General features: G+C 39.1%; 1 protein-coding gene across 1 annotated transcript; it reads left to right on the top strand.

Moving 5' to 3' along the window:
- Positions 1-9,800: 9,800 nt before the first annotated feature.
- FBXO48 (F-box protein 48) lies at positions 9,801-13,223 on the top strand. Its single transcript, XM_072139484.1, has 3 exons — positions 9,801-10,204; positions 10,301-10,570; positions 12,938-13,223. Exons 2-3 carry the CDS (start codon positions 10,331-10,333, stop codon positions 13,115-13,117), a joined length of 420 nt encoding a protein of 139 aa, XP_071995585.1. The 5' UTR covers positions 9,801-10,204; positions 10,301-10,330; the 3' UTR covers positions 13,118-13,223.
- Positions 13,224-14,103: the final 880 nt, after the last annotated feature.

Below are 14,103 nucleotides of genomic sequence, written 5' to 3'. Positions count from 1 at the left end.
TGTGCTGTGTAATAAATATTGGCGGAGTCTGGATAGAGTCATGGAGGGGGCGGGCTCAGTTAATAATGGGTGAAGTCATGGGAGGGAATCTGTCATTAGTGGGCGCAACCTGTAGGCCAGGTGTAATAATAATGGGCAGGGCCATGGAAGAGAAATCTGTGATTAACCTCTTAAAGACACAGCCCATTTTCCTTTTCCGGCATTTCCATTTTCCACTCGTAAATCTATTATTTTTTTTTTATTCTTCTACGCCCAAAGCTGTTTAAGGGTTTTTTTTCTGGATTACAAATTGAACTTCCAATGGTGTTAAATATTTCATATGAATCTGGAAAAAAAACTCCAAACGTGCTGAAATTGAGAGAAAAAGAAACCTTTTGCGCCATTTTCTTTTTTTAGCCTTGTTTATAGGACTTTCACTGTGTGCTCAGTGTACCACACACACTTCCTTCTGTGGGTCAGTACTATCACAGGGAAAACACATTTATATAGGTTTTAGTTCAATTCAAATTTTTTGTTAAAAAAAAAATATTCCTTCGCCCTATTCTGAGGCCAATAACTTTTAGTAATATGTAAATTAACTGCAAGGCTACTGGGGCGTGTACTAGCCTGGGCGGGCACTGGGAGCTAAGGATACTCTACACCCCAGTAGCCTCTGCAGTTACTTTACATATTACGAAAATAAAGATTTTAACAAGTTAGGTTCCAGGATTATTAAATTACAGATTAGGGCAGAGGCAGGAAGGAGGAATCTACAATCAGATTTACTTCTCATGATAGATTCCTCATGGTAGGGGCGCAGATAATGCACATGAAAAAGGTCTCAGGACTGAGTTCTATCTTTTCTATGGCAATGGATCAGTGAAAAACGCATTGGACTTGCATGTGTCTCAGAATGATGTGTTTTTGATGCTTCTCCATACTCTTGTATGCTGCATTTTTCAAGCATGTGACTTGCAAAAGTAGAGCATACTGAGATTTAAAAGCGCGATCAAAATGTGTGCGTTTGTGTACGTGAAAGATAATTCAAGTACGAAAAAGCCCATTGATTACAATGGGTCAGAGTGCAATGCAAGTTCTGCACATTACTGTAAAATCAAGCGCAGGACACGCACCTGAAAAATGCAATTGTGAAAGGAGCCTAACAGTTCAGATTGAAAGGTCGCACAGTCCCCAAAACAGTAGCAATGAAAATGTCATCTCATCTCGGTAAAAATGACTCCTTACGCAGCTCTGTACGTATGAAAAAGTGATTCGCATCATTCTCTGGATAGATAAAGGGTGTGTGGTACCTAAGTCCGTGTTCACACGTGGCGTTTTAGTTGCTTTTAGAAACGCAACCTAAAGGTTCCACCAATGATCACATGTTGAGGTAACAATGGGGCTTATTTAATAAGGGTCCGCGGATGCACTTTCGTCGGTTGTTCTGAAGTTTTCGGGTTTCGCGCGGCTGGGACAGGTATTTAAAAGGGGATTGTGTCGTACGCATTCGGATTTTGGCACAATCGCGCTGGCTTTCATGCGACAGAAATTGGAGGTCCGAAAGGATTCGGACTGAGCACGGGATTTAACTTGATTGTGTCGCAAGACAATGCACCTACATACACCAGGAAGAAGAAGGTGAACTCCGGCAGACCTGAGCGGGGAAGCGACACATGCAGGATACAGGGGCACACGATCTTAGGGAATCACGCCAGGGTGCATTATCGTCGGACATTCCGGATCAGGGATCACGCCAGGGACACGTAAGTTATTATGCCCCATTGTGTTTCCAGCGCGTTAGAATGAAAGGAAATGCAACCATACCTCATCATAGCAGGTGGAGCCTTTAGACTGCGTTTCAAAACGCAACCAAAACGCCACGTGTGAATGTTGCCTCAGGGGCTCTGCAAAGACATCATGGCACCTGTAAACTATTCTGCCCTACAAAAGCTCAATGGTGCTCCTTCCGCGACCGCCATGTGCCCAGACAGCAGTAAACGGCCACATATGAGGTGTCCTCTTACTTGGAAGAAACTGCACAATATATTCCTGGATGCATTTTCCACTTTTTTCAGTTTATGTGGGTGCATTTTATGGCAAAATGAAAGTATTAGTGACAAAATTAGTAAGTAATGCTGTTTGATTTGTAATCTTTCTTAGCTTCGTAAGAAAACAAAAGGACACTTATGAAATGACACCAACACAAAGCTGAGATATGGTAAATGTTAGTTAGTAACAAATTTGGGTAATAAGACTATCCGTTTTAAAAAAAAAAGAACATTTTGAATTTTAAAAATAGCTTATTTTTTCCAATTTTTTACCAAATTCAACTTTTTTTTCATAAATAAATGGTAAATATATCAAAAAATTTTCGTAATAACTTAAAGTACAACATGTCCCAAAAACAATCTCAAAACCACCTGGGTAAAATTAACCAAACATTAACAGATAAAGTGACACATGCCAGTCTTGAAAAATATGGCTTGGTCATGGATGGGCAAATTAACTTGGTCACTAAGGGGTTAAAGCAAATCTACCATAAACATCAGATCCAGGCACCATGACTGTGGTAATCTTCTTATATTTGTTATTCCTGGCCTCCTTCCTACTAAAATCAACTTTTAAAATTATGCTAATGACTCTCAAGGGCTCTGGGGTTTATAAAGAATATCTGTGCTGTAGAATCACAGGCTGTTACTCTGTGCATGAACACTTCCTTCTACACTGTGGTAGGAAGGAGGCCATAGATAACAAATATAAGAAGATTACCACAGTCACGGTGCCTGAATCTATCAGTAAGTGCCCCTGGTTTACCATGCATGAGTTTGATTGTAGATTTCCTTTAACCTCATATGTGAAATCCTGCTGACATGTCCCCTTAAAGGAAAATAATATATACTTTCTAAAGATTTATAGATTTTAATTTTAATTTTTTTAAGATATAATTAATAAAGACATAAGTATCTTATCTTTTTGATCATACTGACCCAAAGTATAAACGGTGTTATGCACAAAAAGTTAAAAAAAACATAGGTCATAAAAAACCGCCACAAACTGCATTTTCTTGTCAGTATAACAGCATGTGCATACTTATAGCTATAACCAGACAATAAAATGTTTGCTTTTCCTGAAATGTCCAATAAGAACTTTGATTGTAAAGTTTCCCATAGGTGAACTTTTACACACTAGATAAACATGGAGGCGTAGGCGTGATTATTGCAGTATATATACCTTTACCCTATGATGTCATTGTTAGAGATTGCTCGACAGGTTTCCAGATCATTCCAGAAGTTTTAACAATATCCAATCAGCGTTTGCCACGTATGTGAAGGTGTGGTTTCTGTAAGATATAAATCCAAGAACTTTCCCGCAGGTGACTTTTTGAAGAAGAACTCGCACCTCAACTGTATCCAGTCCGGTATTTACAAGAAGCTTCACGCCTAAAGAAGTCAACCATAAGACCGGAATACATCACACCTAGTTTTCTGCTGCCTTCCGACCCTGAAGATCTACCTCTCAAGTTGCTTTAGTATTTGAAGGTAAAGGATTCTAATCGTTGTGGTAAGGTACAGTATGACATTAGTACACTTAAGGGCAAGGGCAAAAAAGAATAGATAGGAGGTGGGGCATATTATATTGGAAGCCTCTATAGGCAAGTCAACCCTGGACTCTGATTGGTTACCAGGTCAAACACCTATTGATTCATTAATGATGCTGCAAAGAAAGCAAGAACATATATCCAACATTTTTATTTTGTAAAAATTGTTCCAGATTATTTTCTTTACCCCCCCCCCCCCCCCTCTAAATCATATATCAGGACTACCACAGATCATCTGCATTACAATTGTTCATCCCTTGTGCACGGACATCTTTATACTGTGGGCAGCAGGCATTAAAAGACAATGTTAAAAGTTTGTCCAATTTTTTATATCATTCAGAAGGACACTCATATACTACATTGACTTAAAGGGTTGTCTGGGTTCATAATCATTTTACACTTTTAGCCTCAGATGGTGTAAAAATAATATATCACTTGTACTCACTTCTGTCTTTACCTGTGGGCTAAACTAAACCAAAGTTGAGGACCGAGGTAACTATAAGTTCTTTCTCATTCTTACACTGCCTGGGACATGTAGTAAAAAAAAATTATAAATCAGGACAATCCCTTTAATAAGGCTCAGGCAAGGTAACTTCAGTGTCCTGGTACTTTTATTGTGAAATAAGTGCTGTAGTCTGTGTTATTCCTGCTGTCCAAAAACATCAGATTTTCTTATGCTGGTTATTGTTGGGTTATTGCCTTTATTTTATCCTCTAATTGTGTGACGTATTATTTATTCCTGAAGATGTACTATTAAAGGACACATGTCATCAGGTCTGTGTCACTAGTCCTGTCACTACTACCTGTTGGAGCAGCTCACAAGGATCCAATCCCAGCCTTTGTCTAGTCAATTCATACATTAATCATTATAAAATCATCTTTTCTTTATTATGTAAATGAGGATGGTCACATGGTCAGAGGCAGTGATGCCACCCCTGTTATCCCTTCCCTCATTATACAGACTGTCAGTCAAGCACTGGGGGTGTGGCTGTGCCTTCCACTCATGAATAAGCCGGACAGCTGAATATGCTAATGACTCATTGAACATTTCACAAGTCATTTGCATACAGCTTTAGGACTTCATTGCTTGGGTTTACAGGCATGTAGAGGGACAATGAAGGGATAGGGGCAATGCTCTCTAATGGCAGTTTATGACAATATATTTAGTTTAGGGGGTGTTAATATACTTGATGGGTTCTCTTTAATGTTATGTTTATCTGTAATTATGTAATATTGTGTGCTATGTATTTGATATTATTGTTACACTATTGTTACAATAAAACAGATGAAACATTACATTAGATGGCTCATAAGACTCTGAAAGATAAATTACAATATCATTTCCTTCTGCTGTCCGTGATAGAGGAACCTTAGACTTGGTTATCTTGTACTGTTATATCAGATATGTAATTGCTTTGCTCAGTTTTATATTGTTGTGTAACATTTTTACTTCTCCGTGTTCTCTCTTCTTCTATGAAAAAAAATCTACAGTGTTTTTTTTACCTTTCTCTTTTACATATTTACTTTCTCTGAATATCATGTAACCAGTAGTATCTTTATTACCTAACCTATTCAATGTATGTTTTGTACATATATTTATGTGTTATGCATACACTGTCTTGTTTATTTTGCACAATTAAACCATCAACTATTTTTGCGTTTCCTACTGTGTTTTTTTTTTTATTAAAAAAAAGCTCGACCCAGATTATGTTTCTCTTGGAAGACTATTTACACATCTAGCTCGGAGGCCCAGGTAAAAAGCGTGGACAAAATAGTCTTGCATGCCAGACTTTTTTCTTCCAGACACCTAAACGAAACCTAAACTAAAAAAAAACACAGAAAGAAAAGAAAAAATACAAGTCAAAATAAAGATACATGCCCCCTGATTGGGTCTTTTCGGCTCCATTGTTGCACCACTTGTGCTGCATACCAGACTTTTTCATCCAGACACCTAAACGAAAGCCCAAATAACTATTTTATCATTTGTTTTCTTTAGCCACTTTTTTAACGTTGGATACATGTGCGCCAAAAAGTCACAGCTTTTGTGCTGCATGTGCACTTCCACCAATAAATTACTATTGACCCAAACAATAGCTATAATAGTATAAGAAACCAGAAGATCCCTTTAACAAACACTAAAAAGATGTACATTGTTTTACAACTCCTGCACTTCATCTATATACATTATATGATATTAGACCACACATTATAATAATTCTTTATTTATATAGCGCCTTCAGATTACGCAGCGCTGCACAGAGCTTGCCAAATCATATAATGATCAGCCAATTACCATGTAATTGGCCATTATTATGTAGTTGTTCTTTCTTTGTGACCTGTTAAGGTGAGAGATTATCTCAAGATATTCTGTGGTTACTAGCTCTAAAACATTTGCAGCAGTATGCCCTAAGAATCTTGCAACTTGCGAGATGGATCCTCCGTTGTGGTAAGGCAAATTATCCTACTTTAAGTAACCACTGCCATAAGAGAACCATTGTCATTCCTTCTCCCCATAATATATAATGACATCTTTCCAGACCTATATGACAAACACCCACACAGCCGTCTACATGATTTAATGGGTAACCTTCTTCCATTGTGCCATGGTCCAGATCCGATGATCAATTCCCTTTATAGACGCTATTGATGGTAAAGGGTAATGGGCACTGACTAGTTACAATTCGGTTCTTGTCTAAGTTTGTAAAATCCCTGTCTTTTCTGATTCCAAGACATGAACTTCAAGATTGTTCACTTTTTTGTTCATCTTGAGATCATTTAGTTTATGGACAGATCTGAACGAAGGAGAAGAAGCACTAGACTTCCCATGGCACCTAATCAGACTGCAAAAGAGATATTGAGGCACATTTACTTACAGGGTCACCAGAGTTCACTGAAAGTGCATTGTCCGTCTATAATGCTGTGTGCTGCGATTCACTAAGATCGTGTGCCTGAAATCGCCATCTTTTTTGTGGTGCATTTTAAACATAGGGCTTGCAACACAATTTGAAAGTTAAATCTCACACGGCATGCCCCCTAACATGTGTGGCATGGAAGCCAGCGCAGCTGTGCCACAAAAAGGATCGCGTGTGCCACAATCCCAGAGCATACACTTCTTAAATACCTGTGCAAGCGGTTTTAGCCCCGAGAAAGGTGCACAGTCCGACAAAAGTGCGCTGCGCGACCCTTTGTGAATGAGACCCTTTATGTACCTGTTGTTTAGATAAATCTCACCACAGTAATTCCCACTTCAAAACAGTACATGACCACTTGTGGCCTGTATTTTGAACAAATATCTTCAAGGAACCATTGGTGGAGTTTTTTTTTTCACCAATTGTATAATTTCTGGTAGGTAAGCACAGTGAAAGGGGTTAACGGTACCATAGTTATTGATGTAGGCTAATGATGGGGTTTATAGTTACACATCATATGGTTTAGGGCAGTGAAGGGTCTCATAATAACATCCCTGATATCTAGGCAACATGGGATCTACAATAAAGGGGGTCTCCCATCTTATGTATTTATGACATATCCACAGGATATCTCCTGAATGAGTTTCCGCAGACCCCCTTCCTCAAGTGGGTTAAATGGAGAGTTTATGTGGCCTCTGTAAAAAGCCAAACATATAGACTGGGTTCCAACCTTTTAATTCAGCCAGAAAGAGGGGTCAGCTGATTCCTGTCCTGTGGATATGTCAAATGCCGAAGAAGGGAAAAGCCCCACAATATAGTGAGACTGGAATAATACATTGTGATCTATACAAGGCCTGTGGGGATTGTGAAAGAGGATGACATAACTAAAATATATATATTTTTGAGCCACCTGTAGACTGGGTCCTCTGCCCACTTTGGCAGCTGAACAGGTTAGGCAGGCTTTATATATTTAAAAATGGAACACAGGTAAAGTATTATTCATATAGGGTAATTTTGTAATCTTAGTATAGTGAACAAATGTACACAGTATGAAGAAAGATTGGTAAATTCTAGCAACCAATGAGATTCTTGCTATCATTTTGTAGCCTGGGTTTGAAATGCAAGCAGGAATCTGACTGGTTGTCATGGCAGCACCTCTCCCTTTTGGTTACTAATCATTGTAAAAGAGGCCTAGTCTATATTTCTACAACTTCCAAGGTGGAGGACATGATACAAGTATAAATTACTAAGGATTATGAAATACTACTCTGTGGCAGGATGACTGTGATAAAAGACACACACAACTGCACCTTACTGAAGTAAAATATTACAAAGCCAAATAGTGATAATAGAATTGTCCCTTTTAATTAAATGGGAAACAACTGTTTTTTGGCTGAGGGCCAAATTGTAAGTCTGTACCATCGACAAGAAGAAATACATCACATCATTTTAAAGAAAACCTGTCATGAGGATTTTAGACCCACAAAATTAATAAAACAGTTTGTCAAAATCTGCATCCATAAGCCCAATTTTGTACAAAGGTTTTTAGGCAGAAATAGAACAGTGTGAACAAACCCTGAAAGTACCAGACACAGAACACATCATAAAAATGCCAGCCGAACAATGAACATACATATACCAGCCACGCAGTGCAATGTTTTAGCTTGCTGCTACTACATCTGATAGTCTGCTAAAAATGGAAGATGGACGTTATCAGCAGATGTTCGCGTATATCCTCCAAGAAGATAGGAGAGAATGGGGGCAATTATCTATGGCATGTCGGCTAGTTTTCTGACAAACATCCCATGGTTTAAGGGGAACCTGTCATCAGCAATTTACCTAATAAACCACTACCAGAATATTGTAGTTGTCATCAGGAGATCTTGTTAGTGATGTCTCTCGATGCAGGAACCTCAATTACAGTGAATAGGGCTTTCTGAGGAAGAGAGAGCTCAAGTTCAGTGTTAAAATCTCTGCCTTGACTTTAAACAACCTATTTACATCGACGATTGGTTGCCATGACAGCCTTGGGTCTTCATGGTTTCTGCAGATTCTTTACAATGAGCCAGTGGCTTAAAAATGTGTAAAAAAGCAATAAAACCTATATAAATTTGGTATCACTGTGATTGTACCAAACCAAAGAATAAAGCAGAGGTGTTATTTGGAGCACACAGTGAAAGTCGTAAAAACTGACCCCACAAGAATGTGACACAAACAAGTTTTTAAAAAAATTTTCCACATTTGGATTTTTTTTCCAGCTTCCTAGCACACGCCATAGAATGATAAATAACGTGACAGAGAAGTAAAATTTGTTACACTTAAAATAATCCCTCACACAACAAGGAAAAATGAAAAAGTTATGAATGTTTGAAGGTGGAGAGCAAGAAATGAGTGAAAAAAAACCCTGCGTCCTTAAAGAGGAACTGTCACCTATAAAAACGGCACTAGGAGCTGCTTACTAAAGTAAGCAGCTCCTAGTGCTAGAACAGACACAGCAGTGTTACACTGCTAGCGTTATCGGAAGCCTCCGAAAATGCTAGCAGACACTGCCGCGATGTACACTAGAAAATTCATGAGGTGGTGACTCCCGCATGATGTGCGGCAATCATTGCTGGCGTATGATTTGAGTGGACGGTCCGGGAAGATGCAGCGCCTCAGGCCGCCCCCTCATGAATACACCGGATCGCTTTCAGCGTGAAGCGATCATGATCTGATATGTGTACTGTATGCTTAACAAGATGCTCGTAGTAGTTTTTTAATCCTGAAGCAAAAATAAAAGTTCTGTTTATTCCATCGTCTTTAAAATCACATAAAAGTGCATATCTCCCCTACAGAGCTACGCGTTTTGAACTTTACACATTCAGCTCCTTTTCAGGGGTATATGTTCCGGTTCCTGGGTTTGGGGTGACCACTACATTACAGATTATTACGTTTTCTACATCTGCATCTTTTGCACCTAGCTGATCGACATTGGTGCCAGGTTCTACAACACCAGTGATTACCTAGTTATGACCTACCATTTGGATAGATTATTAAAAGACACCAGTGTCATAAATGTTACTTTATACATGGAACATTTTGGTCTGAGCCCAAGAACTTCAAGAAATCCAAGTTTTTTTAAATTTTACTTTCAGTTTTTTTAATTTTCTCTAGTGAAAGCAATGGATTTATAATTGTTAAATATATATAACACGGTTATTGCCACACTTCTGCAGTAGTAGGCCCTTGACCTTTCCTAAGAATAGAAATTGTATAACAGTAAAAATACTATCTTCAGCTTGGACTCTCAGCAAGACCTTTCCCCTTTAGTAGCTTAAGCTTCATCCACAGTTTTACAAAATACACTAATATAGTAACATGTATAGTGTTCTGTGAATGGTTATCTTTAGCCTGTAAGGGGCAGACCCAAGATTTCACTATAAATAAAGTAACTTGGAGCAGTCTCTCTCCCCAGCCACCTCCCCCAAGGTGGTTGCTTCTATTCGACCTGTCTCTCTGTCTAGTCCCAATTTTACACCCACAGACAACTGGTCAAATCCCTTGCAAAAAGAATCTTAATGTTTTTGCTTTCACATTTGTTTTTCCTTTCCAGTTTGACCAGTAATTATATCTGAGACCAAGATCCTGTTCTTAGGGTCACAATCCAATCTCATTTGCTCCCTAGTTGTAGGTGATAGCCGGATAGCTATAAATACTGATCACTGAAGGCCACAAGCGGGTATGTATCCACCACTTTTATTTTTGAAAATAAGGAAAGTTATTCAACCACCCTATAACTAAAATACATGTAACAAAAGTCCTTTTTTATACACAGGTAATTGGCTACCAACATCAATTGGCTGGAATGGAGGACTTTATAATAAATGATTGTCAAAACAGCATTGACTCTTTACCTCCAGAAGTGATTCTGAACATATTGAGTTATTTGAACTTAGAAAGCTTATTAGCCATAAAAGGAACCTGCAAATGCTTCTGTCAACTATTAAAGGACAATGATTGGATATGCAGAAGACATTGTCTGAAAATGAGAGCCGTGTGTCCAGCAGAGATTGATGAAGATCGCAAAAAAGGACACAAATGGCAGGTCAGTAATATCTTAAAGACGTTTAATATTTTATATAAAAACCCATAGTAGGAATAAATCTATTGGTTTCATTCTGAGGTCAATACTGCATGGCAGCCATTGCAGCTCCTGGAGGTGTCACTTTACCATACTAATGTAACCATGTTGTTAGTTTACCTGTTTAGTTGAATAACTATAACAGATTTTCTCTACAACATTCTCTGAAAAATGTGCCTCATCCCTTGAGGTTCTTGTCTCCATTGGCAGAAGTACAGCTACGGCTCCTACAGGTCCACTCAGTAGCTTCCGACTCTATCTGAGTCTTCATGACACAGGTAGAGTTGACTGCAAAGGTGGAGAAAGGAACCATCAATCATGGAGACGTCATTCAGCCTTTGCAGCTGTATGCGGGCGCAATGTGATGATGTCACTGGACTTGGCGGCTTTAGAGCAGCACAGGGGCAGAGAAGACAATCTCTGCTGCAGGGGGAACTGGAAAGGTGAGTATCTTAATTTGTTTCCCAATTTGACGGCAAATGGTTTGAATAGGCAGATGTAGAAATGAAGGCACATAGATGGGGAATAAGATGGGGGTGTGCTACAAAAATGAGGCATAAGGTAGTAGTGGTACAGAAAAGAGGCAAGAGGAGGGGGGGGTCTACAGAAAATAATCATAAGGTCCGGCACATTAAAGGACAGAAAAGAGAGGCTACAGGAAGAAAGGCATATATGATGGTAAGGGTTACAAAAAGGGGGGCATTTTTAGTGGAGGGGGTCGTGTGTGGTGGTAATGAATGGGGGACATTAGAATTAGTGGCCAAAGCAAAAGGGGCGCATTATTCTATGCTGGGGCTTCTAAAAGGGCCATAATACTTTGTGGGCACTCTGGTGAGGTAGCTGGATTTCATGATATATATTTGCATACCATGACGTTAAGGGGTCAGAATCCCAGTAAGAGATATGATACAAACTGTTTCTGGGAAAACCAGTTTTAGGCTTGGTATACTCAGGTTTTTGCTGTGGGATGTCTAATGTGGCCCACCACAAAAGCCACCTTATATGGACTGATTATTGTGATAGTATTTCTCTGTGTCCCCACTACAGGTTTTAACCCTTTTTTTCCACTTACATTGGCTTGAGTAAGAATCGTAATATTTGAAACGCGTCAGTTTATTCTATGTGTGTCATGACTCATCTAAGCTATGTTTTTAACTAGAAGACAATAAATTTAATGTTTTAAATGTATAAGAAAATAATTTTTCTCCGGATGAATATGAATCAAGTGCTGGATTTTTTCTTATAACTATACATGTATACAGTATCAGTTGTAGTTTATGTTGGAATCGTCCACCGGTCACCCTGGAACGCGAAGGACGATATAATACATGAACAGGTGCCAGGCTTTATACTACATGTACTAATATCTGATGAGAGTCTTTTTTATGATCGTAAGAGGAACATCCTGGTTATCATTTAATGCATGAGGAGAGCGCTCTCACTGTTTTTTTCTATCTTTATACTCTTGGAGGGTGAGGTGCTTGTATACATCTAACCTCTTCCTGGGTTCAAACTATACCGCCTAGAAGGGAACAGTTAGAAAATGAAGATTACAAGTCATCTACTGACAAGAAGTGCCTTTCCTTACATACGCAGGCTGTACTACTTATTCCTACATAATCATTGCTCATATTAGTATCATGCACCGACACTAAATTATTAAAGAGGTATTCTTATCTGGGCATTCCCATTTAATTAAAGTCATTCACCATATGTAAACATTTTTTCAATTGGATGTTATTAAAAAAATTTTCCTGTGTGGAGATAATTTCTCATAAATGTTGTCCCTAAGAAATGAGATAGCTTCCTCAGATACGACCACCTCACATTTTGGCAGTGGTGGCCACACATGCGCTATGGAGTCCTTGCCTGACTATCTGGCTTCAGCGTTCATTACCACAGGACGGCTGTGGGACTTGAAGTGACTCCCAGACATTTCATATATGAAAAACCTTTTTTTCTTTGTGCAATCGCTCCAGCAGAGGTGGCCGTATCCAAGGACACAGTCTTGTTTCTAAGGGACCATATCACTACATTTATGAGAAATTAGCTTCACACAGGAAATTTTTTTTAATAACATCTAACTGAAGAAATGTATATACAGATATATACATATACATACTGATTGTGAATGTCCAGATGAGAACACCCCTTTAAACAACACAGTAAACTGGATCAGGTACCACAAATAGACTTTCAGTGCTAGTTCTAGTAGAGGAGGCAGATGCAAACTGTCACTGATCTGATACCAATAACCCATAAAGCTAAAGAAACTTGTAATGTGTGATGTCTCAGAGTGAAAACATTGAAGTATGTTGTTCTTTCTTATAGAAAATCATGAAAATGAACTACAGAAAATGTATCATCAAACAGAAGTGGATCGGCGGTGAATTCAGTGACATTGATTCCTATGAAAAACTGCCTCCAAATTCCATGTGCCAACTGAGTGCAGAGTCCTGGGGAGAGATTCTAGAAGCTGAACTCACAAGAGAAACAAAAAGAAGTATTTGATCCTGTATCTGCTTTTAGGATTCTATTTATCGTAGATGTAGTGGATATTTATCTATTCATTCAACTATTAAATGTTTAATATGTAATAAAATATAATTTATTTTTATCCTGGAAAGTTTGTTTGTTTCTTTTATTATGGCCATTTCACAAAGTTGGGTTGTGTAGAGTTGCATGGGTCCATATACATGCCCCCATTCTTTGAAGTTGAGCCTTGTCTGTTTTTGGGTCAGCGGGCAACTTCAGATAATAGGGGGTGCATATTTAAAGGGGAACCTGTCAGCAAATTTGCACCACCACATTCTTTTAACTAAAAATTGTTTCACTTTCATACACATAAATCACCTTTTATCTTATATTACCTGGCATCAAAGAGTTCTTTAGCCTCTTAACAATAGCAAACTGTGCCCCATGCATCTATCTGACCACATGAAGTCACAGCAGCCTCCATGAACTTCTACTCCTTTCCATCTTCCATGGAGGCTGCTGTGATTTCATGTAATCACATACATGGTGTACAGTTTGCTATTCTTAGAAAGCTAAAGGACCTGCAATGATGTCACTGGTCACATGTCATGAATGTAACAAAAGGCACCATGTAAAATAATTGACACGATGGGGCAGATTTACTTACCCGGTCCATTCGCAATCCAGCAGCGCATTCTCTGCCGAGGATTCGGGTCTTCCGGCGATTCACAAAGGTAGTGCGCCCGATGTCCACCAGGTGTTGCTGCTGCGCTGAATTCCCTCGGAGTGCGCTGAAGTTCACCGCCCTACGCTGGGTGCAGGTAAGCGCGTGTCAAGCGACACTTTTTTTTTAAATGCGGCGGTTTTTCCATATCCGTCGGGTTTTCTTACGGCCACGCCCCCCAATTTCCGTCGCGTGCATGCCGGCGCCGATGCGCCACAATCCGATCACGTGGGCAATTCAGGGAAAATCGCTGCATATCGGAAATATTCGTATAACCTGTCGGAAAAACGCGAATCGG

This window comes from Engystomops pustulosus, chromosome 3 (genome assembly GCF_040894005.1).
Source record: "Engystomops pustulosus chromosome 3, aEngPut4.maternal, whole genome shotgun sequence".
Classification (NCBI taxonomy): Eukaryota; Metazoa; Chordata; class Amphibia; order Anura; family Leptodactylidae; genus Engystomops; species Engystomops pustulosus.
This window is presented reverse-complemented; position numbering and strand designations above follow the sequence as displayed.